The sequence below is a fragment of the Apus apus genome, chromosome 4, assembly GCF_020740795.1.
Source record: "Apus apus isolate bApuApu2 chromosome 4, bApuApu2.pri.cur, whole genome shotgun sequence".
In the NCBI taxonomy this organism is placed as follows: Eukaryota; Metazoa; Chordata; class Aves; order Apodiformes; family Apodidae; genus Apus; species Apus apus.
This window is the reverse complement of record NC_067285.1, coordinates 26,001,076-26,027,351: the sequence shown is the minus strand read 5'-3', so window position 1 is coordinate 26,027,351 and position 26,276 is coordinate 26,001,076. Positions and strand designations below refer to the sequence as shown.

At 38.6% G+C, this 26,276-nt stretch overlaps 1 protein-coding gene across 9 annotated transcripts in view; it reads left to right on the top strand.

Annotated features, from left to right (window-relative positions):
* The window catches only part of RASGEF1A (RasGEF domain family member 1A), a 161,500-nt gene extending 135,469 nt beyond the window's left edge, over positions 1 to 26,031 (top strand). For 6 of the 9 annotated variants that reach the window (XM_051618406.1, XM_051618400.1, XM_051618402.1 and 3 more), the window contains 11 exons: positions 2,287 to 2,466; positions 8,857 to 8,985; positions 14,097 to 14,234; positions 17,587 to 17,808; positions 18,094 to 18,168; positions 18,409 to 18,501; positions 19,451 to 19,553; positions 19,836 to 19,915; positions 20,443 to 20,634; positions 21,973 to 22,096; positions 22,353 to 26,031. In XM_051618406.1, coding sequence (XP_051474366.1) covers positions 2,293 to 2,466; positions 8,857 to 8,985; positions 14,097 to 14,234; positions 17,587 to 17,808; positions 18,094 to 18,168; positions 18,409 to 18,501; positions 19,451 to 19,553; positions 19,836 to 19,915; positions 20,443 to 20,634; positions 21,973 to 22,096; positions 22,353 to 22,801 — 1,779 coding nt within the window. In that variant the 5' untranslated portion in view covers positions 2,287 to 2,292 and the 3' untranslated portion in view covers positions 22,802 to 26,031. Of the gene's footprint in view, positions 1 to 309; positions 352 to 2,286; positions 2,467 to 8,856; positions 8,986 to 14,096; positions 14,235 to 17,586; positions 17,809 to 18,093; positions 18,169 to 18,408; positions 18,502 to 19,450; positions 19,554 to 19,835; positions 19,916 to 20,442; positions 20,635 to 21,972; positions 22,097 to 22,352 lie in introns of those variants that run through there. The other 3 variants (XM_051618409.1, XM_051618407.1, XM_051618408.1) reach the window with 3 other exon arrangements.
* Positions 26,032 to 26,276: the final 245 nt, after the last annotated feature.

The window sequence follows — 26,276 nt, the reverse complement described above, 5'->3', positions numbered from 1 at the left end:
GCCCCCTCTCTGTGTGCACTGACTGCGAGGGGCAAAGAAACGCGCGGCGAGCGGGGCTGCGGGCGCCGGGGCTGCGGGCGCCGGGGCTGCGGGCGCCGGGGCACGACTGCCCTCCCGGCGGGGCTGCGCGGGCAGCGGCGGGTCGCGGCCCGGGGCCGCTGCGGAGCCGGCGCCGCGGGGAAGGGGCGCTGGGGGCGGGTCCCGGCCCTCCCGGAGAGCCTGGGCTCGGCTCCCGGCCTCCGCACCCGCGAAGGTCGGCGCAGGCTGCTCCCAAGGAGGACCTCTAACAACCAATCTGATGGAACCCTCCACCTCTTAAACGAGTTTAAAGCTCTTGCTGGCAAAACCGGGGTATGTTTGCACCTAAAGCGTCTTGTCAGTGGGTGCTTAGTTGGTGGGTAACACCCCTTACAACCCTGTGCCAACTTCACCCTATCTGCCAGAAGTGCCCCCTGCAGCCTGTCCAGCCTAAGCAGCTTTCAGCTCCAGTGCTAGGGACCTTAAAAGGGAAAAACAAATTACTGGCGAATTACATAGTATGCATAGCAAAGCTGGCTGCTTCATCATATGCTCCAGTGATTTGTCAGATGGTTGTGTACTGCAGTGCTTAGGCCCGACAGATAAACTTGTGAAATACTGAGTAACCTTAACGCCTGCTCATGCAGAATTTTTCATTTCTTCCACCATGCTACAAATCTTGCTTTTTCTGTTTTATTTGACTATGTCCTGAACTTCTGAAACTGAAACCCACTCCTCAGAGTAGCTTCCCTGGTCACTATTAAACAGCTGCTGCACTTCACTTGTATCTGTATCACACATGAATACATAAAGGTCTTCTAGTGAAAGCCACAACACAAGTTCTACTCATCAGCCTGATATATAAGAGAGTCTGCTACCGTGATGAACAAGTATTGCTAATACTGGTGGTTTTTCCTTACCAAAGCACCTAGCATTCATCTGACCTTAAAAACAGGAAAGTCATTTGCAACCCAGGTTGTAAACAGGAATGATCACTCTGGAGAGTATGAGAGGAAGAATGTGCCTTGTATTAAAAAAATGGAAAGTACAGTTTTGCTCTGCTATTGTTTCAAGTGCTACCAAAAAACCCCCAACAAAACAACTCTTATAGCATTAAGGTTTTGCCTTCTTAAACTAGTTTTTGAAATATTGCTAATGAGTAAGAGAGGACTTAAGACTAAGACACGAGTGCAGTTACAAACAGCTGCCAGTTGAAAGGTACTACTAATGGCCTAATCCCTTTTAGCTATATAAATGCTTCCCAGAGTGTGACATTGCCAGGTTTGTTTCATAGAGGGTGAGACAGCAGCTGAAGTGTTAATGCTGCCTTCTTTTCACTTTACCTTCTAAACGGTCTTAACTGTTTCAGCAGCCAGGGGGAACTGTTTTGATACTGATGCCCAATAGTGTTTTCAACCTTTTCATCCAGTAGCAGGATGTTTTCTTTAGCCATCTGCATATATTTAAGCTGTAGTCAGTTTAAAGCAAACAAACAAAAAAACCCACTGTTTACTCACAGTGGGTAACTATGTTATACTGATACAGCTTGTGGTTAAGGGGAAGGAAGTGGAAACCCCAAAACTTCATGCAGCAGGTTTGCTTCCTACGCAAAAATCTCCAAAGAGAGACTACTAGAGTTGTATATTACAGTCTATGTCAGCTTTCATTTCCACATAGTTCATGGTTTCATGTACCAAAAAAAGGCATTTGTGTTCAGACAGTATGTCCCTCACTGTCTCTAGTGAAATCCTGTGTTCAGGAGAAGACGCACTGCTGTCAAGACCCTGGTTACACCTAGTGACAGAAGTGAAGGATTCATCATCGCAAGTCTAGTACATTGACCAAAGATTTGAATTCAAGAAGAGTAAAAAAAGGGACATTAAGACACAATACTTTTTGTATGTTTGTTCAGTAAGGCACTGCTTCAGCATCTTTGAAATTCAGAAGGCACTTTACATTTTCATCCTTACATAGTTTTATGCACAAAGAGCCAGAGGAAAACTGGTGAGAAAGGAGAAATCAAATACAGTGAAGAAAACGCTTACAGCTTCTGCATCTACAGCCTTAGTGACAAAGTGCATTTCAAAACCCAAAGCCAGCTTACAGATACGTGATTGCTTGCATTCAGAATTTAGCTGTAATGCCCAACCTGCATTCACCTAAGTATGTAATTGTGTTTGATGTATGCCTCTATAAAACCCACACATACAAAATCCTGAAAGAAAGCTTAACCCTCTCACTTTTTCTTTTTTTTTGCCACTTCTGCAGGAAACTATGCCCCAGACACCAATATTTTCCAGCATGCTTGGTTCCAGTTGTAGTGGACAAGTGCAGCCAGACATGGGAGAGAGGTGTGTGGACCCTGTTTATCAGGATGGGAACCTTGTTTCTGGATCACTGGAAGCCTTGATAGAGCGCCTCGTGCCCACCATGGACTATTATCCAGATGTAAGTAGCCACTGAACATTTTTTTTCTTCCTGTGGTTTTCCTGCATTAGTATCTGAATTGGAGAAATTCCACCTTCATGTGATTCAAGATTAAGATGTAGGCTAAAGATGCATTTCTTTAGTGAATGAACATTGCAAGTAAAAGATGTTGTTTCACGGAAATATTCTTCCTTCTGTTTTTAAATCACAACACTTGTTGGCAAAATAAAGCTGTGCTGAACCCAAATGGATGCCTTAAGAACCAATTAAAAGCAGCATTAGCCACAGAATTTTCAATCCCTCTTAAGCTGCTTTAGCTCTAATGCAGCCAAGATGGACTATTACCAGCTCCTACCTAGGGAAGCAAACCCAGAATCAGTTGTATTTTTTTCCCCTTAACTTTCTATGCATCTCCTAGTTAGGCCAGCAGAAGAAAAAAAAAATTAAAATGCTTTCTCAAGACATTTTACTGGGCCAGCACTGTAATAATGTATGTTCCTGAGCCTGAAAATTATTTTGCAACTGATGAAATATCCTCTGCACAGTCCCCCTGAATGAAATAGTACTTTTAACTCAAGGGCATGCAATAAGATTCTGATATTATTGAGATATAATTTTATCAGTTAATATGACCTTTGTACCCATTATTGAAAGATCTAACTTAAACAAGATGCCAAAGATCAGAGAGGCTTTATAGCGTATATTTCATTTGAGCTCTGAAAAAGTGGCAGCTATGGCAGAAACATCTCAGCTCTTCGTAAAGACTAACAAGGGGGCAAGAAATGGCAATCACTATCAACTTTTATCTTGAACTTAATGCTTGCAATAGTGTGCTGTGTTGTATCTTGTGTGTTTCTCAGTCTAATACATGTAGAATTTTTTACTGTGGTTTCATATCAGTCATGGGGAAGTCCCTCCAAGCTCCCACATATGCACTACCCACCCTCACAATTGCCATGCATGGAAAAGGGACTCCCCACATAGGAGTTTAGTAGGTATAAGCAGTAGAATTGCCAGCAATCATCAGTAGAAGATTAAAAAAAGCAAACCAGTACATTTTAATACTCCAGTGCACTACCTTTGACAGATGCTGACTTAGTACCAAGTCCTTTGTAAGACACAGAGGGATAACCATTGTTAGAAATTTAATCTCTGTTCCCTGCCCCCAAATATATATTGTAGCAGAGATGCAAAAGAAAGCAGCAGGTAAAGCTGTTAGGGATTATCTGTGGAATGGCTTTATGCTGCTGTAATTAAACCTTCCAAGGAGTCAGTTCTTTATCTCCTATGTGATACTACAATATAGTTACTTGCTGCTTGGATTTCTGGACTATAGCTAAGTTTAAGTAGCTGCTAATACATATCCTTTATTGTAGCTTGTAACATAGGATCTACTTTAACACAGCTATTCTGAAAATGGTTCTATAACATCAGTATTACTTAAGGGGTTAACAGCTTATTTTGGAATGCTGCTAGTTTCTATGCTGCTGTCCCATACCCTATGCAAGAGAGCACTGCAAACCAAGCAGTCACAGACCCCACCCTTTGAGGCTGCAGTTGAAATAGGCAGCAAGCTGACAGTTGAGATACAACAGAAGCAACCAAGGGAACTCTGGGAAGAGAGATAGAAAACAGCATTAAACCAAATTTGTCTCCTCTACAACAGGACACATTATTTCAGTTAAATCACAACACCCAATGTAGCTGAAGGGATTAATTATAAAATGAGTAGATAAATAAGCTTTGAACAGCATAAAGAGGGAACTGTACTAGAGTCATCTTAAAAACAAAATTTTCTGTTTCAGTTGAGTTGTGTATTTGTACTTCATGCTCATTTTTCTTTTTAGGGAAGTTGCCACAGAAGGTTAGAGTGATAGCCATTTACACTGTTACACCTCTCAGAAGAGTAGCCAATACTTTATGAATGGTAAACAAACCTCTCAGTCCAATGTCTCTGGCTACACACACCAAGAAAGGCAGCAAGGTATCACCAGCTAATTTGCACCAAGAAAAGCTATTGGTAACATTAGTGGAGATCGGCTTACTTTCAGAGTGAACCCTCTGTAAATTGCAAGACACATCCAAATTATTGGATTAGTACATCTGAGCACAATACTTAGAGGGCATTCTTGCCTGTGTAGACATGAAACTAAAGCTCACAGCAACCTTCCAGACAGAAAAAAAAAAAAAGGAGTGGGGGAGACAGCAAACACTTTCTTTCTGTGCTGGTAGAGGCAAATCAAAAAGTAACATTTGCCATGTTGGCAGAACACAAGACAGGCAAGGCAGGATGGGAAAGATAAGGGCCTACATTTGTGTACTGCTCTTTTGAGGCTTGTTTGTGTACAGGGACTTGTTCAGCACATAGAAAAATGTATACTCATGAGACAGAGGAGTTCGGGAGGTTAGGAATGGAATGTACCAGTCTGCAACCCTTGTGCCCAAGCAAGAAAATGTTTCAAGAAAATATTTCACAAACAAGAAATTCCAGAACAAGCAGTGAGCACACAAAGAAGTTGATTTTTGTTGTTTGTTTGTTTTTAGCTCCTCAACAAGACATCAGTGCATTCTTGGGTCAGAGAGTAACAATTCCTTCTTTAGTCTTGTGTGCGCTTGCTCTTTTTTTTTTTAATATAATTCAGCTCATCTCTTAGCAACAACTTTAGGCACTAGAGGAATCTAGCTTCTTATTCTATTGTAAAGCACAAGCCCTTTCTGTGTCAGCTTTTATTGTTCCAAGAGCAGAAAGGATTTTTTTTTTTGCCTCTACTCCCAAATACCTGTCACTTTTGTAGGATAAATTGAGTTTAACTTTCAATCTTGGAGCTTATGGAAACATTTATTTAATCCTTCTTTGTCAAACCAGCTAGCTTCATAATTCCATTTCCTTCTCCAGACCATCTTCAGGATTCGGGGACTGCCTCCAAGAGTGTGTAGATTTTTACACAGTTAAAACATTTAGCCTATGTGTGTATAATAGTACAGGTGCAACAAATCACAGAAATCCTTGATCTAGATAAGGCATATGACAGTAGTATAAAGTATTCTCTATCCAAAACAACTGGGTTCCCAACCCTGAGACCTACCACTAAGCTGAAAGGTATGGCTTAGTTCAGCCTGAATTTTCTTTATTTGATAGGGAGTGGCTGTTACCAGAGAGATGGGAGACAATATTGCTGTCAGACATGTAATTTCTAAGTTGATTCTTAAATTGCAGTTACTCCTTGTCTATGCCAGCATAAGCAATAAAAGTATCATTTCCCCCCCATAACTAGATACCAGTATATTGTAAACCACCACATCTTGATTGACCATGATAGGACAATTTTATTTTCCAAAATACTGAACCTATTTTCAGTTGACTTAAAAAATGTTACAAAAATATACCAGATGGGTTTCAGAAGTAATAACCATTTTTTTTTCTAAAACCTAGTAGTCCAGAGCTGTCTGAAAAAGCATTGCATGGGTCCAGTAGAGGTATTACTGATTACAGAGAGACATCAGCAAGCATAAATGTAAAGTATGCACTTCTATGGTCATGTATCTTCCTCTGTCTTGCCACTTGAACACTTTTTTGAACATCATAAAAAATATTATCAAAGAAACCAAACAAAAGCAGAAGTCATCTGAGTTACGCTTTTCTTGCAGTAGGGACATGATACTCTGAGTGGGCCTTTCTCAGAGTCACTCTGCATAAACCCTCTCCCACATCACATCAACTTCCACCAAGAAGACTAACACTAGAATTACTATGAGAAGCAAAATGACATCTTTCCTTTAAAGAATGTGTTCCAGCTTATCAGAGCAAAGGTCACGGGCAGGACAGTGTGGCTTAAGTTGTGGTTCCCCACTACTTACATGTACAGGCATCTTTCAGACAGGCTTCTAAACTGCCAGAATTAAGAACATGAGGAATGGACACAACTATCTGAGTTTTTTGTTTTGTTTGTTTTGGGTTTGGTTGGTTTTTTTTAATCCCTGTCCCTTGCAAATGCATAATAGGGTATAAATGAGGGCTGCTTCATATTTCCAGAAAAAAAAAATTCACACAACCCAGTGACAGCAGACACACCCAACAGCTAAATTCCTTTCCCAGATAGTCCTGACTCAGAGTCTAAAGGTTAGGGACAACACTGATAGAAATGAGCACAGATGTTAGCTACAAAAAACAGAGGATAACTAGGCATAATTTAAAACAAAAAGCCAAAAAAACCTCAACCCCAAAACCTTCCAGAAAATCTCATGACCCAATGCTGTTCTTTCTCATGCTTTCATTCTGAGTGGCGAGCATACCACTTCATTTTCATACCAGGGATCATTCTTACCTATGTAAAAAATAAAAGATCTGATATGTTGTACCAAAACACAACCAAGTCTCATTGGTGAATCAGCTTAGCTCTTCAGCCTAATTTAAGTGTCCATAACACACCCCATATACAGTACTAGAGGGTTTACTGAGCTTCTCCAAAGCTGTCACAATCTCATCAGCTGCTTCCAGATTCATATATAAGAGTTACATTGAATTTTTGTAATTAATGAAATTCAATTTTTTTGTCATTGTAAGTGTAAAAATAAACTCTGGAGATTCTGCAGAGAGACATAAAATACCAAAAGAAATGCAGCTTAAATTTTCCCAGTGTACACTTGTGTGGGGTGTTTGCAACCATGCCAGCAAGAAAGGTGTCCATGTTCTGTGTCCCGTCACTACCCTGGACACCTGCTCCAAGTCACTGAGAGCCTGACTGTTAGGTGGCCCCAGCTGTCCATCCTCTGTAGGCATCAGTGGAAGCACTACTCAAGAACTTGACCAAAACTGTTGATCCAGTTAACCCTTGTCCTCCTCTCTTCCTCTATTCATAAAACGTAGACAAGGCAAAGACTACAGATTAATTCCAGTTTTGACTGTACAGAGTTAAGGCTATTCCTAATTTAGTACATGAACCCCAGTGTGAATAGGATCTTAAAATCAGAATCAGCGTTTTAAAAGCTTCTGCTGTATCCCACTCCATTCTGTGCTTTTCATTAGCTTCTCCACAAGCTCAGGACAGAGTTGGATGTTTAACAGACATAGGCTTAATCTATTGTGTTCACTCACTCTCAAAACATCCTGACTTTCACAACCCACCTTTTCTCCCCCTTTCTGATATTTGGAGGGTTTTAGTGCTAAATTTATACTATACAGCATACTGCTAGTAAAGTGGAAACATTTTTCATTAATAGCACATTTTATTGCAATTAGAGAGACAGACCCCATAACCTTTCTATAGTCCTAAAGATAGAATTATTTTTCAGCTACAGGTGTATTTTAGAGACTGCAAGCAGTAGAATTTGGTAGCTAATAGCAGAGTTACCATATTTTAGATAATTGGTCCTAAGTTTTTATGTGTCTTAGTTTACTTGCCCAGTCCAAGGTGATGTATGACTATTTATATGCACACCTGCCTGTGGCCTGCCAAATTGTATTTCTAAAAACATGGTGCAGTATAACAGTACACATTGCAAACATAACAAAGCTTAATTGAAGTCTATTGTCAAGGAGCTCCCCTACAATTTCCCACTTCTACATTTTGTCAGAAAGCCTAAGGGAAAAACAAGTGTTGATGAGATGCTACTGTCATGACTCAAGTCAATTACATTCAAATACAAAAGCCAAGTTTCAAACACTGAAGCAAGACTAGGCCATGAAAGCATTGTCACTTGAACTAAACTGTCCAAAGCTTGGACATACAATGCATTACAAATTTTAAAGTACAAATGGAGAGGCTACTTCTAATGAGAAATAATAATTGTTGGCATCTATTAGCAGTGGCCATACTCAAGATGACTCTGAATAAGATGGCCCCAAATAAGTGAAGTCAAGCATAAAACTAAATTATTGTCATATGGCCACAATCTAAGTTAAAGCTTGTGTCAGTGATTGTGGGAAAGTGGAACAAAAAAAAAACAAAACAAAAAATAAAAAAAACCCAAAACCCAACAACCTACCATACATGAAAAAATTACAGCTGTGGTTTGGGATACACATGAAGCAGTTTTCTGCAGCTCAGTAAAAACAACCAAAGGAAACAAATCAGCACAAATAGTGGTGTTAAAGAGACATAACACCCAACATTAGACATGATTTAAATTGTCTTTTTGGTGAGTAGTAACTGGTTAGGCATATGAAATTTGGCATTTTAAAGGGAAATAAGTTAGAAATCTGAAAACATCACAGTTAACACTGTTGAAGCCTACAGCATTTCCTTTTAACATAGCTAGAAAAGACCATCACTACTCTGGAAACAGGAAAAACTATGAAAAAGTCAAAATAAAGGAAAGTTACGTTTGTGGTTTATGGAATATTTTTTCCAAGGAAGACATTTTTGCTCAAGTTATTCAACCTTGGTTTTTTCCCCTCTCTGCTTTCCATAGAGGACTTACATCTTCACTTTCCTGTTGAGCTCAAGAGTCTTCATTCACCCACATGAGCTCCTGGCTAAAGTGGGACAGATCTGCATTAAACAGAAGCAGCAACTAGAAACGGGGACCGAGGCAGAAAAGGTAAATGAACCTTTATGTCCTTCAATTAGCTGTGCTGCTGTTGTTTATTTTCTACACTCTCCTCATCATAAAGCTAATTAGATTGATACAGAATAAGTTGAAATTGTAAATGGTGCATGTTACCAGATGCACTTTTACTTAGATCTTTTTCCTTGAAGCACTGTTGCTTCTTTGCTACCCACAAACATGGGTTACGTACTGCCTCACAAACTGGATACAGTGGTGGAAAATAAAACTTTGCTCATGAGTGCACTGCTGTGCACTGCAGCAATGTGTATCTGCCACAAAACCTGCCCAGCAAGTCGCTTTGCACTTCTGGGCTTTCACCAAGTTAAGTCCTTCTGGATTCTGATTCCCCTTTCTATCACCCTCACCATCCTATTAGAACTGAGTAGGTTGTTGGTTGGGTGTTTTAAGTTGGTGCAACAGTAACTCTGAAAGTTACCTCTCAAGAAAATTAAAGGGTGTACTACTTTAAATGGTAGCCTGTGCTGACATGTCACCATGCAGTTTTATTACAGCAGACTAAACTAAACTGGGTCAGTTTATGATATGCACTTGAATCAAAGTCTCACCTTTATGGAAGGTGTGCATTGAAGGGCTTTCGACCAAAAATGAAGTACCAGAATAGTCCAAGTCAGTATACAAGCAAGAGTAACAGAAACAAGGACAAAATTGGCAAGTATTTGAAGACCTCAGTTACTCAAATCCTGGGCACGTTATGGATCCATTCTTCTGTGTATGAAATTACATGCTCACATTCCTAGTCTTCAGCATATTGATAGTCCCATTTTATTCTACCAGGACTCTTAAGTGGAGCACAAAAGGCTACCCTGGGGTTTGGAAATTCATAATTTTTGACAGCAAAACTGACCTAAGGGCTTCTTTATCCCTTACTGTTTCTGGGCTGCAGTCTCATATTATGTCATGAAATTACTGCACAGGAAAAACTTAACTGCTTGAAGCAAAATTACTTTCATCTCTATCACTGCCCTGATCTACTCACCAAATAGGTAATCAGCTCATAATATGGGTGCTGGGGAATTCAAGGGGTCAGGAAGTAATGTGCAAGAAGCACTGCATCCAGATTCATACTGAGCTAATAACCCATCCCCACTGCCAAACTAGTTCATAACTGAGCCACCTCAAACTGATGCTCTGTGAATTGTAGTGGTTCCTCCGTGACATGTAGCTAAACAACAGAGATGGGAACTTGTAAGAGATGCTGGGACCATCTGAAACAATAATTGGGTAGAGCTGATCTATAGACATACAAAGAGGAAGACTACTGTCAGAATCTAGTGTCAAAATACATGTGTGAAATACCTGGATTTAAAAACAATGAGATGCAGGATGAAACTTTTGTCAATAACAATACACTTAGGAGATTTCAAAGTGAAAACAGTATCTGGGGACTAAATCACCTGGCTGTTTAAAGATAATAGTTGTGAAGTAGTAGTATTTTGGCTTTTCAGCAGATGTGTTAAAAAAACATGGCTTCCACATTGAAATGAAAGTAGCATTACATCTTGCAACAGAATATAAAATAGAGCAGCTCATATTCCAAATACCTTCTGCTGACAATTTTGAAATGGGTCTACAGGAACACTAACAAACAGCATGGTGACAATAAAGCATGAGTGTTTGGGAGGCTGCTTTAACTTACTTGCTTTGCTGGTTGCTCTTCCTACTAGACCCTTGATTCCTTCCTACCCCCTTAATATAAACTGCAATTTTTTCCTGCCCACTAGATACAAAATTCTTGGAAAACACTACATAAACTTCTGACATCACTCTCAAATGACTGCTTTACTAGTCTCTACTGCAAGCGCCTGTATGTTTTACAGAACAATTTGGCCACTAGCATTTCCAAACATTTGGTTTTCTATCTGGCAACAAATAAATGCTCATTCCACATGCAGCACAGAAATTCTTGGCTCAAGGCACTGTGTGTATTCCGTCATAACCCACTAAGGTATCATCAGCTACCAGCACCTTCTAATTAAGTGCTCTGTAGCAGGAAATAAATGGCAAAAGTAGTTAAAGGAGCTCTGATCATTTCTGATACAAGATTTGCATAAGCACATGAGAAGCTGGCTGACTTGTGGCCTGGATAGCATGTGAGCTGAAAAAATGGCAAGGAGCCAGGTTTCAAACTTAGGCACCACAGTACTTGTCATTCCTTGGTTTTTGACATCACTGGCAAGCCAGAAGAGTCCTACAGAAAAGTACCCAGAGAAAAGTGAATTAAAAAGAAAAACACTCTGAGATGACTTGGACTGCACTTAAGAGTCCTTTTGGTCCCTTATAAAAAGAAGGGTTTCACAGTTGAAGACATCAGTTATAATACACAAGTAAGTAGTTAAGCTTGACCACAAAGGATAAAATTTAACTCTCAATAAGTGCACTAGAAATTAGAAAGACACGAAGAAGACGACTGTCACAGAAAAGGGCACTTGTATAGCACTGTTCAGTGGAAAGCTTGTTAAAACTGCAGTGCAATATTTCTGCAGCTTGAGGGTATTTTTTTTTGAACAAAAAAGTTAAAGTAGGAAATAGAAAGCATAAGTTAGTTTCCATTAAGCTTGTATGGCCTGTCTTGAAATAAACAAGTCCCTTAAAAAATGTATTTCCCTTGGTTTTTGTTGCTCATAAATTTTTTAAAAACAGAAACCAAAATACTTGCAATCATGTCATTATTATTAAACCTTCCTCTCCTACAAGCACAGCACTGCTATTGCCCTCCTTTCTAATTGGTAGCTGTTTCTCTGTACTTGTCTCATGAAGAACAATACTGAAGTTAATAGAAGTATTTTTCTTCTCAAAGAAAATATTTATCGGAGAAGTGTTTCTCCAGCTCCAGAAGTGGAAGGTCACATCTGGAATAGGACTACAGAACAAGTAGGTTGGTAGGTTTATAGCAACCATGACAAAAACTGAAGTGCATGCTGCTACTCACATTATCTGTATGATTTCTGTGTAGGTTATCATGAAAGATGTGACCAAGCCTGTCAGGATGCTTTGGAATTCAAAGCACACATGAAATGGGGGTCTCATGTTTAGCGACAGACAATTTTTCGTGTTGCTCTCAGAAAGCATACCTTGTTTTCAATAGTATTAAAAGCATCTGATAAAACATTAAGTTTTTTTATACCTGAAGAGTAATTACATGAAGAGTAATACAGTTTGAAGTTGGTCTTGCCACAGATGCCTAGCTTTCCATTACGAAGGAAGCAAACCCTAGCAACTAATGAGTTGCATGAGATGGGAAGTCAGTGTTCATATAGTGATGCTTGCTGTGGCCTAAGAAAGGCTTTTGGAACCTTCCTGCCTCATTTTGCAGTTTCAAAAGTTAAAAAGAAAGAACAGTCAGAAAAATGAATACCAAAAAACAATTCTGTAGCAGCTTTGGCAAAATTAAACTGGAGCAGGCACATACCTGTTAACTTTAATTGAAAAAAAAGCACACTGACTAATTAGTTTTCTATCATCACCTACAGATTGTTCTTCTAACAATGTCAGGCTTCATGCATTTCCTAGCAAAGAAGTATAAGTGGTCTTTTCCCCAAGGGAGACAACAATGGGAGTTTGAAGGACAGACAGCTATAATCTGAAACTGTCCCTCACTATTCAGAAATACCTTGAAGCTAGGCTCCACAGGAGTGGCACTGGCAGAGACTGCTTTGCATGAATGCCTGCTCCTGGCAGAGAAGGGTTTTCTTTTTGCCCACACTATCCAACTATTGTGCACTTCTCTTGCTAGGAGGATCAATTAAATGCTATCAATGAAAGACAGCTAGGAAAAGCATGTAACAGTATACAGTTTGGGGAAAAAAAAAAGCAACAAAATTCCCTTCAGACTTGCAAGGAGCACTAGCTCATTTTCAGATTGAAGATTCAAGGCTGCATGGTTTAACTTCCAAGTTCTTATGAATCATTATTAATAGTCTCACTGTCTGTATACCATTGAAATGCAAACAAGTGCAAAAAAATTAGCCTAATTTGGTTAACTTTTGGTTTTGATTAAATAAACTGGGATGTACTATGATCAGATGATGTTTTGGCAAGGAGTTCCTACCAATTCTTGGAAGATGTTCTTTATTTCTCTTCAAAGAAAAAAACCACTCATTTCCCATAGTGACACACACATGCTAAGTCACCTTCTGTAACCCCAAAGCAGCTGATGGAGAGCAGGATGAGGAAGCTCATGGTGTGTGGGGAGAGGGAACTCCTCTGTAGTGGGGTTTCTGTAGTTGATGCAAGTGTGGAGGTAAACATGAATGAAAGCTGCCTTTTTTTCCTCAGTGCATCACAAGTTGAGTGGGAGTATAAATATAACCTGAATTAAGTTTTGAGTCTTCTTTTTAAGTGTGTTCTTAGCACTCACACTCCCAAAATTTCAAGAGTGTTCCCATGGATTTACTGGTGCTGCTCTCTTGCTGTGATAGCAGAGTAATACGAATCCAGTTCAGGTTTAACAGATGAAAAGCTGTAGAAGATTCATGGGTAACAGAAATGAAGAAAATAGCTCTCCCTCCCTTTCTGTGCTTGATAGCTTCTTGAATAAGGGCCAATACTTGTTATTTTCAAAGTATATTTTGATTTAGATGTCATGGAGAGAACACACACATCATTCCTGTCATACATTTAATGTACAGCTCAGTCTGGAGGGTCTGATACATTCTGAAGAACAAAAAGGTTTTTGTGAACATTTCTCATGAAAGATGTGCAGTAGAGTTCTGCAGTTTGTATGCATTTGCATTCAAACACTAAGGTACTACTGCCTCAGATGGCACAAATGAGCTCAAGTCCCATTGACTTCAAATAAGTCACTTGGACTATTCTGTCATCTTCCAGGCTTTATACAACCAACCTTGAAAATAGCTTCGAAGTGTTTGGTAAAAGACATTACCAACCTATTGTGAAAGGAGGCTAAAACAATGTTTAGGAATCTGGCTCACAGTCAAATATGTTATTTTTTTATCCCCTTCACCTAGTACTAATGTAAACTATTTTCAAGGATGTCTAGTTTTATGTGAGCTTTCATCAGCTAATTTACTCTGCAATCAGAAAGGTCTGTCATCTATAATCAACTCACTGTTTCTTTCCAGGCAAAGCTAAAGTCCTTCACTGCCAAAATAATTCAGCTCCTGAAGGAATGGACTGAAACTTTCCCCTATGATTTCCAAGATGAAAAATCCATGAAAGAGTTGAAGGAGATTGCTCACAGCATCACACAATGTGATGAGGTAGGCTTGGGACAAGAAAAACCATTTCATGGGAAAGCAGTATTTGTCAACCTTAATATATAGGTCATCATACGATATAAAAAGCCTTGGTCCTGCATGCAGTATTTTCTAAATGGACTTCAGCAGCAGTTGCTGAGCTGTCAGGGTGACTGCAGGACATGGGCTGAACGATTAACAGTCCATTAGCAGAAGCTGTCTTTACATCATCACCAAGTGTAAAAGGAAGAGAAAAAAATTGTCAGTGTAAAAAAAATGGATGTGGTGCAAGATAAAGGAAAGAACAGTGACTATAATGGCACAATATGGTTAACTTTAAAAATTAATTATGCACCATCCTTGGTACTTTTGTTACTACTCTGACAAGACCTATCAACTAGTCGTATCAAATGTACTCTTGCTCAGCGTGGAGATGTGTATTATTTAGTAGTTCATTCCTAGCTCCTAGCAATAATTGGCAATAGCTCTGTTGCTGTGTTTCAAGTGACATGCACAGTATTTTGTCTAAGGAAGTTGGATTTGAGCTCTGATAACTAGTCCATCACCAGTCTTAACAGATCCAAGAGTTTCTAGCCTATGAAGAAAACCAGACCTCACGGAAGACTTTTCTAAAGCAAACAGATAAAATAAAACAAGGGCTGTTATTTTTCTGGGGTTTTTTTTGTTGGTTTGTTTTTGGGGGAGGGTTGTTGTCACACACACTCAAAGCCTACACTTCTTTTCTCCTTGGGAAAGTCACTGTAACTACCAAGAACTGCAAGGGCATGATCTGAAAATTATTTGTATGAATTTGAGGACTTCTATAGAAGTTTCTTCTTCTTTTTAAACCCACAACTTCAAAATATTTTTGAGAACAATTAGAAGGAAATGGGAAGACAATTCTATTACATGTTTTTGTTGATTCAGGTATAGAGAAAATGAAGAAGAACAAGTTTGACAGCACTGCATGAATCAGTGACAGGACACAATACAATTAGGTGTTACCAAGTTGTCAAAAGGAGTATGTTGGTTTTGTTGCATCAGCAGAGCTGTTCACCTGATTTCTACCATGAAAATACCAGTGTCTTAGCAGCAGAGGCAAAGGAAACAGGATTATAATATGCCTTCTATTCCCTTTGTAGACAAAGGTGAAGAGGTCTATGCTGGCAAAGATACTACTGTGAAAAAGGGCTTGGCAGAGGTTTTATCGTCTGTATCTTAATACTTCACGTATTACTTTGAACTAGAAGTTGTGACCTTTCTTTGTTTCTCCTTCTCTTCCCTCACACTCTGTTAAGTATGAGTAAGTTGTCATTTGAGAAAAACATCTTCATGGAGTAGCTCAGTGCTCTGGTGTCCAAGGCATCTGATGACATCCATTAATTACTGCATCACTGTATTCATCCCCTTACCAAGGTTACAAGTCAAGTTTGATCAGTGAAGAGCTATGCCACATCTGACCCCTAGGAAACAATTTTACACTGATAAAAAGCAACTCTTGCTCTCAGTATTTGTTGCCACAAGAAATTATCGATACTATGCTTCAGAGCAAGGGATTGAGGTAATGGTTTGTGGTTTCATTTTGTATTTGGAAATTTTTTCCAAATTCCCATAGGACACTATTCTCCATACATAGCAAGTAAACTAAGAACTTAGCCAAAGCAGTCAGGTGCTTGTCCTAGGGGAATCAGACAGCACACCAAATAGCTATAGCTACGGCCAAGGCTGCACCCAAATGAAGTGTAAATGTCTTCTTTGAACTCAAATGATTGTATGTTCACTGGATTATTTTCCAAAGGTGTTAGAACATTTCAGGTAAGACCAGTAACGCGAGAAAACTGCCCACACTCTAAGGGCATTTCCTTAAGTATTATTAAGACTAATAAATTCACAATAGCTTAATTAAGTCACAGTTTTTAATGTCACTGCAGTTTGTTTTCATATAATATCTTCACTACTTTCACCTGCCTTCAAGTTTGATTCTCTATGATCCATATCTAGAAAGTCTGCCTCCTCCCAGACACATGAGTAAGTCAGGCATAGTGGCTGAAGTTAATAATCCGCAATAGAAAGCTCAGGATACTAGAGAGAATTAGCAGTTTCAGTCCCCCCACCACACTCCCTTGGTGTTTCTGAACACTTGTAGCACAATATCTGAAATGGCTCCAGCCAGCTGCTGTTCTGCAGTAATCCAGTTGTCTCATCAAGATGAGCTACACTGCCTTCAGCTTTTCATTTGATTTCACTTGGGAGACAGATTATTGCCTTGTAAAGCAACATTCTGACACTTATTGCTTAATTATAACATGCAATATACAAGTATTTGGTAGTCATCGTCTCTCACATCTGCTACATAATTTCAGTCATCACTGCACATTAGTGGCTTCTTTGAACAATCACAGATTCATTGCAGTTCTTTCTAGTGCATCCACTTGACGGGTAGAAACCAACACAGAAGGTTGTAAACTAACTGTTAACCTTATGGCTAACTTCAAGAAAAATAATTTGCATGAAAGCAAGAGAACAGTCATGTAGGAAGGAGGAGTAGGACTGTCTGGAAGAATCAGTTTTTCCATCAGCAGAAGAACAGGGTTGGAGAACCTGGCTCATTTAAAGCAGTAACAAGAGGGATGGAGAAACAAGAACATGAAGAAGTTAGCTTTTTTGGGGTTGACCTCAGAAAAATGTCTATATGACACAATCAAGAGCATAAAGAATTCAGCTTGCCTTAGTTACCAAAACACTGAGCAGATGGGTTGCATTTCTGTGGCTTCACCAGTATGTATCTTTATAGCTCCTACGTTTAAAATCTCCACCTGATGAACTGAAAAGCATTTTAGTTGTCCAAGAACATGATGTATATTGTACTTTTACCTGTAAGTCTTTGGACACTATAGTTGTTCAAAGCCAAGTCAGAATATTCATAGGTATACTGCTGGATACAATATGAATTCCCCGGATTCTGCCTGGGCCAGATAGACTTGATGGTCAGTGAGTCTGATCAGAATTATAAAGAACTTTTTGGCACTTGGTACGCAGGGGATCCAAGAAGCCTTGTGCTAGCAACTCAACCACCTTTCACTGTACTCTACTCACTTTAGAGCTGATGCCTTTGAAGTGGGGTACCAGCCAAAAACTGCCAAAAGGAGCAGACCAGCCAAACAAGTGAAACAGAGTTAGGAAGGCAGGCAGGAATAACAACACCATTATGAAGTTGTGTGTTAGGACAAGTTAATTTGTCACAGGATAATCAGATGAGGTAAGATGAAAGATAATTTATACTAGACTTATTTTTTACCATTCAGAACTTCTTGGATGATCTAAGTCTGCAGGAACTAAATCTTTTCAGCAGTCATTGTTTCTGCTTTTTGCTTAGGAAAATGGAACAGTGAAAAAAATCATTAGCCAGATGACACAGAATCTCCTGACGGCCCTCTCCACACGGAATCAGTACCAGGAAATCAGAGAGAAATTCCGGCAACCTGTTACTGACAAAGGCACCATCCTCAAAACCAAGCCACAGTCAACTCAAAAGGACATCCTGAGTGTGTGCTGTGACCCTCTGGTCTTAGCGCAGCAGCTGACCTATATTGAACTGGTGAGACACTAATTTGTGTGAATTATTTCATTTTCCATTTACTAAATATTAATGTACTAATCAATATGAACTTGGCTATGGCTTCACTGAAAAACCTGCATGTTTTAATCAAAAAATAACACAATGAACAAGACCAAGTACACTGATGAAAACACCTCACACACCTATACTGTAGAAAGATGAAAGTTATCAAAATGTTCTCATAACTTTGGCCTTACTGATGTGTTTTTCACTGAACTCCCTGTTGGTCTGTACAGTGACACTCTTTCATCTCTCAAAACGCAGGAAAGAGTGAGCAACATTTACCCAGAGGATCTGATGCAGATTGTTAGCCACATGGACTCCCTGGATAATCACAAGGTACAAGAAAGGGGTATGGAGGGAAAAATAAAGAATACACAGGGTAAAAAAACCTCCATGATTCAAGTACACCCTGTGCAAGAAAGGCTGACACCTTCTAACCTCCTTTAAGCTTCCTCAAGTAATAATCCAATAAGATTTTACCAAGACATGAAAAGGAAGTTTATCTTCTGGTGTGTTGACTATATCATGATAGAGAAGATACAGGATAGGATTAACAAGTGGCTTGTTCTCTTACAGTGCCGAGGCGATGTGACCAAAACCTATAATTTGGAAGCCTATGACAATTGGTTCAATTGTCTTAGCATGCTGGTGGCTACAGAGATTTGTCGGGTAGGTATATTAATGGTCTAAGAGATTCAAACATTAGCAGTTGTGCAGTGAAATGGAACTCATGTGGGATTTGAGTTAGGAGCCTATTTGGATTTCTTTTAAGTATATCCATAAATCCTCCATAATACTAGTCTTTAAACACAGATTTACCCAGAAACAGCTTCCCTTACACTCCATTTAGATATCATTAACACTGTCATGTTAGTATTTGTTGTAGAAAAATCAGGAATACACTTTCTTCAGAAGACTGGAAAGAGAGTAGAGTATGAGAGAGGTGAAAAGAAACCAAAACAAACCAGATAATACTAATTTAAAAGGGACAAAGATTGATGGCTTTTGGAAACACTGTTTGAGGACAGTGCTGTATATTAATTGTTTTAGCATTTACAAAAGAAACTGCAACACATTTAACATGACTTGCTAGATCCTTTGTATGTTTGCATCAGTGGGAATTTCTATATCAATACCTGCTCTCAAGAGGCCATTTAAGAATATACACATTTAAATGAGAAAATCAGAACATGGAAGTTGTTTTTTCCTCACGTTACATGCTCTTGGCCTTACGTCTGTCCACTGCTTTACCCCCTTGTACACAGATTAAAATTTTTTGTGTATATTTTCATAACAGCCTTGTGTTATCTTCCTTTTCCAGTAACAGGAAATTTCTGAAAGTATCCAGCTTGTTTATACATTCCCTAAGACATTGAACTTTATGTGCAAACAAAAATATACATTCCTCCACAACTGGACAACTGATAGTAGCTCAAATTACTTCTGCTATTTTATTAAAATTAATCTTATCAAAATACCCCCAGGCCTACGACATAAGAAGGTACGGCTGGATAAAGTCCTGAAATTTCTATTCCATCAACCTGTTACAGTGCCTTTGACTGAACATCCCATCTAAAATTCAGTCCATCCCTTCCTTAACAGATCTTGTTTTTTTCAGGTTGTAAAGAAAAAGCAGCGTACAAGAATGGTGGAATTTTTCATTGATGTGGCAAGAGAATGCTTCAATATTGGAAACTTCAACTCCATGATGGCTATTATCTGTGAGTATCCTTAATAGAGATGACAAAAGGCACTCCATTTTACAACCTGATAGCAAGATTATGCTCATAACTGCCAGAAACTGGCTGCCCACATTAGCATGCAAGCTTCTACAGGGACAGCACATACCAGTGACAAGATGAACATGTGGGTGTTAGCCACAACTTGTTTGTCAAGCTGAGCTGCCTTCCAAAATGTGTGGTGCTGATGCAGAAAGAGTGATGTTTGCCCTACATTTCTTCAACTCAGTTGTTTCTTTCTTTGCCCCTGCTCTCTCCATTCAGCTGGCATGAACTTGAGTCCTGTGGCACGGCTAAAGAAAACTTGGTCCAAGGTCAAAACAGCCAAATTTGATGTTTTAGAGGTATGTATAAAGTTCAGACTTTATACCTAAATCCACCAAATAGTTTAACTCCTAACCTCTGCTGTGGAATTAGGAAGTCAGAGATCTTTTCTTTAGGTCGTTTCTTCCTAGCATGTTTTCCAATCGAGGTAGTTTTCAATTAAGTGAATGCCATTTTGCTACCCTTAAACTAGTTCGACTACTCCATCTAGTGGAGATCGGAAAACAAAACTTAATTGAAATATCAGAGACTAGCAAGAGCAAGTTAGAATTTTGTTTTTTCTAACACTAACTTATAATTTCCTTTCTGTCTTCCATTAACCACCGAGGCAAAGCACATTTGTAAAGCCAGTATAGAACCCTCCTTTCATACAAGATAGAAATCAGAACAAGCTGAATCCAGAGCCCATCAGTGTAACATACACTGTCTTAAAAATTTAAACAAGGGCCCAGCAAATTAATAAAGAATGCACTCTCTCATGGTTAGATCAAAGCTTTTTATACTGAGGAAACGTATCACCTGACTGCCTTTCCCCCCATAAAAACAGCATCACATGGATCCATCCAGCAACTTTTGTAATTACCGCACAGCCCTGCAGGGAGCAGCACAGCGATCTCAGACCGCCAACAGCAATCGAGAGAAAATAGTCATCCCGGTTTTCAACTTGTTCATTAAAGATATCTACTTTCTGCACAAAATACACACGAATCGCTTGCCTAATGGGCAGATAAACTTCAAGGTAGGACTTGGCTATTATAGCAACTGTAATGCTAGTTAAACATTGTACATGACAAACATTTGCCAGTTTTGAACTTCCAGCTGATTATATCACCAATTAATTCCTTCAGCCTTGCCATGATCAAGACATAAAGCAGTATCATTACCTAGGGGAAATGATTTAACCCAGTTCCTGCGAAAGAACTTGCAGTTGCCAAGTTTATGTTACATACCCAGCAGATCCACAACTGCATATGCAGAAGAGAATTCATAAAACTGCTGGAATGTAGTTGCCTTCAGTCAAAAGATAATTTTAAAGTGTAGTGAAATAGAGATTAAATTTTTACACGAAATGGGACAGATACACTGCAAAACATAAAATTCACATAAGCAGAACTGATTGGCACAACATTGCTTCATTTCCAAAACCAATGCATGAGAAGATTAAGAAAATAAGCATTTCAGAAGCCCAATGCCTCAGCATTAAAAATTACTTAAGTAATACAGAAATAGTCTTAATGTTAGCTAATTGGAAAGGGAAATCTCTTCAAGGAATGTTATACTCCCAACATTTAAAACAAAGCAAAAAACTTGAAATCAGTAAGCTTAAGAATTTTAGCGTATCACACATGACAGCAGAATAAAGCTTGCCACTCCTCAGCCCTGCACCTACCTTATGCTAAAAAGGGACTGAGGGAAGTGGAAAGCAATAAAGAATGGAAAGAAAATTTTCTGTGGAAGCAAGCTGTCACAGGGTGAAGTTATCTATGACAATTTGATCAGCTAAATCATCAGCATTAGCTGAGTTAACCTCATCAAGTTAGCTAGTTCCAACTGCTACAGACAACCAGCAAATGGCATTTAGCAGGTATTCAAGGTTTCTGCAGGTTCTGGATTCTCTCCCTGACTAATACACATACATGTCCAAAATATTACACCTCTTGAAAGTTCAAGTTTTTTTTGCCATTATTAAGGCTGGGTAAGGGGGGGAACACAAATTAAATAAAAACTGACCAGTTTCACAGGCTAATTTAAAGATAAAACACAGAAAACAAGCCAATGCCACTTAATTATTTATGAAGAAAAGGTTTATTATATAACTGCATGCAGAAGACCAGGTGGCTAGCAGAAATACACTATTCTAAACTTGAGAGGCTGACAACAGATGAGGATCTAGGAGCAAGAAGGGAAGATGAAAGCCGCAGTAAGAAAGGGTAAGGAAGACAACTTCAGTAGGGGCTAATAAAAGAGAGACCATAAATAAGAACAAGACTGGGGGGCTCTGAAATAGAAACAAAAGAAGATTTGAAAGAAAAAACAATGTTATCTTAATAGTATTATGTTAAATTACCTCATGCAGAAGTTCTGGGAAATTTCAAGACAGATTCATGATTTTCTGACATGGAAGCAGGTTGAGTGCCCTTTTGAAAAAGACAAGAAGATCCAGAGCTACCTACTCACAGCACCCATTTACAGTGAGGAAGGTAAAATCCTTTACTGAACATTATAAAGTGTCTTCCTACTTGTTAAAATACAGAAAAAATACAGATAAAAAAATTAACATGCAAAAAAAAACGTTGTATGTATTATCACTTCCATATTGGCTTATAATGAGAATAAACTTAATTCTGAAGTCTGCTGAGTTAAACCTGCTATACTGTAACCTTTTAGTTTTGTTTGTTTTTTTTTTTCAGTTAAAGAACCCATGTAGCATCTGATTATTCTTATTTTATTCACTAGCTCTGTTCATTGCATCCTTTGAAAGTGAAGGTCCAGAAAACCACATGGAAAAAGACAGCTGGAAAACACTCAGGTATAAAGCTTCCTCAGAACATGAGTCTTTTTGCAGACCTACACAGGCATGTGATCATCAGGTGCCTCCCTCCTATTTGCATATGCAGTGTAAGACCATTTTAGCCCATATAGAAATATTTTTACTGAAAAATCTGAACCTAAAAAAAATACAGCAGGGCTGTGATTTTGATGCATCTTTTCCAGCCAGTCAGTACAGGCTGCAAGATCACTATAGGGAGTATGAAGGAGAATATGCTTTGTTTAGATTATCAAACACAGTGAAAGAATCTTACTTTTGTAGCACTTTTCAGACCTGCTTTTCTCAAGGAACAAACATGCAGATCCTAAGGAGGTGCTATCATGTATCAACACCTACAGAGTCACAACCCTTGTAAAAGTACAGAATTTTATATGAATAATCTTAATTTGCAGCCTACTCTTAAGGGAGAAAGTCTCAATGGCTCCTCATCCCTCTTTGAGAAGGGGAAATACCTCTTCCATATACATGACGACATCAGTTACTTTAGATGAGATTTCTTGTAAAGCTGAGGCCAAGGCAGAAAAAGAGATTTAGGTCTTAGTAAATGATGTTCAACATTTCAATTTAACATATCTTGACCAGATAAAGACTGAATTAATAAGTCTGTATGTCCTAAGCTGCTACTGAGCTACATTACAACTGTACAGTCCTACATGAGACACTGTTTTGAGTATTTCTTAGGAAGCTTTTCAACTCCTACCCCATGCAGTGTGCCTTGCATTCAGTCTGATGACAGAGGAATGTGTGTTATTTGCCTGAACACATCTTAATGGCCTGAAGTAATGTTATGAAAGTTAAATTTTCCTTTAAAGCCAGCGTCTTTACTGGATTTCATGTATTCCAGTTCACAGCAGCTGAAAATACATCCCTTGAAGAGCTTCCAGCTAATTGCCAACCTTTACCAAAACTGTAAAAATTTTGCAGTGATAGAAAAAATAATTTTATTTTTTATTGCTACTTCTTTTAGGACAACTCTGCTTAATAGAGCCTGAGATTTTTGGATCTGATCTGCAGACTTTGAAGCACATTGAATGTGTTTTTACAACCTGAAAGGCTTGGACTGAGCTAAGACAGACCTCACTGGCTGAGGTCTCTTTTGTATATACAGTAACTTTTATGAAATAAAATGTGGTAAATATTTCACATGTCAACCTTAAGGCACTTAAGTGAAAAGTTTTGGGTTTTTTTTTTATTTTAAATATAAGGGCGGGGCCCTGTTCTCAGAGATGAAAGGTATCATGGGAGATGGTATCCCTGGGGAGATCTTATTCTGTCAGCATCCAGATTTTTATTTTTTTCTTACTTCCACCAAAATATATAAAAATTAAAACACATCCCAACTAAAGCCAGTGTTCAGGTTAAATGCTCCATTGGACCAGTATCCCACAGAACACTCAACATATCTCTCTGCCTTTAAAGTGAAGGGTCTCCTTCAAATCAGTGATACCATTCACGTGTCAGTGTTTGTAGAGTCAAGGCCTTAGACATCTGCTGTACACATGTTCCTCTCCTACATCAGAAAATAGTGCCTTAAAAGGTACTGGTATCGTTTAGTGTACCTTCTATTACACTGGACTGGAAGTGAAGAAAATAAAAATATGGACATCTTGAAACCAGCTACAATGTACTTTTTAAAAAAATTGAGAATATGAAGTAGAGTATCCCTGCCTGTAACATTCATGGTGCAGCAAACATATTTTTGTTACATGATTTAAAGAGATCAGACGGGGTAATTACTGGGGAACATGTGTTTGTGTGTATTTGTATGTGCATGTGTGAAGATGCACACATGTCTATGTTTTAATACTTCTGGGAACTACCCTTTAAATTCTGGCTGTAAAAACAGTTTGTGTTTTCCTTTCCAAAAAAATCAGGGATATTTTTCTTTTGTTTAACAGAAGAATGTCTAACCTAGATTATCTCTGCAAAACAGGTTTAATGTGTTTTTTCAAAACAGATTTTGAAAAATAAAAATTATACATGAGCTAGGGAGAGGGAAGTAAACTCAGATGTCCAATTTGAAGTTAAGGCTAAGATTTCCAGAGAAGGTTAAGAAGAGTTCATCACCACTGAACTGAGCTTTTAACTCCCTTGTTTTCTTCGAAAATGCTAGTCTGCACTTACAGACAATTAAAGTGAAGACCAACTTATGATACAAGCTTTTTCTAGTATTTTGCAAGACATGCTCAAGTGTCTGGGCTTGAACCCCTTACCTCATCATAAGAAATTGGTCCAACCTTTGAACCCAGGTCAGTACCAGAATCAGAGATGATCTGTAAACCTGATGATGCTTACCATGTCTAATTTCTCCATTTAGCCTTGATTTTACACCTGGTTTTGCGACCAGAATTAGCATCTGAGGAGTTTATGTTCAGATTCAATGTACTAATTTCCAGGAAAAAATACACAGTTCAGGACTTGCTTTCTCATCTGATCACTGAATCAAGAAATAAAATAAACTCAGATTAAAAAATATTCTGTTTAATGAATCTGTCCTTTCCAGTAATTTTTCTCTTAAGGCCTGAGGGCTGGATATTTGTAAAGATAATTATATGAGCCAGTCAATTTATTTTTTTTAGTATTTTTTTTTTTAAACAAGACTCAAGTTCACAGTGGTTGCAGCCTCCCTCATAGAGCCAAGCTTGCAGAGCACCTCTGTACAAGCTTCTTTAAAAATTTGCAACAGTAAGTATATGGGTTTTACCTTACTCTGCCTTCTTTTTAAGGACAACATCTGCTGGATCAGGGGTCTTGTTTGTTCCAGTCCAGTAGACTCTTCTTGCCTATGCCTAACAACCAAGACAAGTGCTATGCTGCACCAGCATCTGCACTCACTCCGTAGAAATTATTTCCTGTATCGTTCCAGTAGTACAGTAAAAAATTAAAGAGTCTCCCCTCTCTCTTTGTTCCGCTCCCTCCCTTGACAAATACTTAAAATTGGAAGACTAAGCTGGGGTAAGGGGGATAAATCAATATCTTGCTATTGCCATAGCATTAGTATCAAAGAGAAATAAAGCAAGTTATGTCATGAAGAAGGAACAAGTCAAATACTAACTCTTAACAACAGCCCAGAAAAGGGGAAGGGATAACTCTTATGATCTGCTGCTATTTTTCCTGTGCTGAAGTACTGACCTTCAGCCCTGGATTAAAGTAAGAATATTTATAAACTGTATTATTACAGTGTTTTGCACTTTCAGAGATGTTCTAGCTAGTAACGTTGTCAGACACTATAAGAGGGATTGTATATCAGCTTTGTTTACGTAACTGAAATTTTAAAAGGATGCTTAAAATTTAAGAAAAATATATATTTGAAATGGAATTTTAGAACACTTTCTGTAAATGTATAAAAAAGCTTTCACATGAATGTGCACTTCATTGGTCAATCAGTCCTAGTGTACACTTGAAATCAATGCAGTATCCACATTGGTTCCTTTTTATTTTTCCTCCCTCAGTTTGATACATCCCTTAAAAACTGTGTTCTGCTATTCTGAGCTGAAATGCTAAATATAAAGCTGTACCATAAAGCAGGATATTCCGTGTTTGATTGGATGTGCTTGCATTAATTAAAAAACCCCCTTGCTTCAACCACGACTTTTTCCTTTGTGATTTTTTACCTTGCAAACCCATCAATCCACAAACCAGCACAGCTGAATGAAGTGAACCAACTGGGGAATGAAATATAGTCACAGTGAATGAACCAGCCACTGAAATCTAAATTCTGACTTACAAAGATACATTATAAAATATTACAGTATCTTCCAACAAAGGCAAGAGCAACACTAAGCCAACAACGTGCTGCCAATTCTAATGTGATCTCTGTAATAGTATTT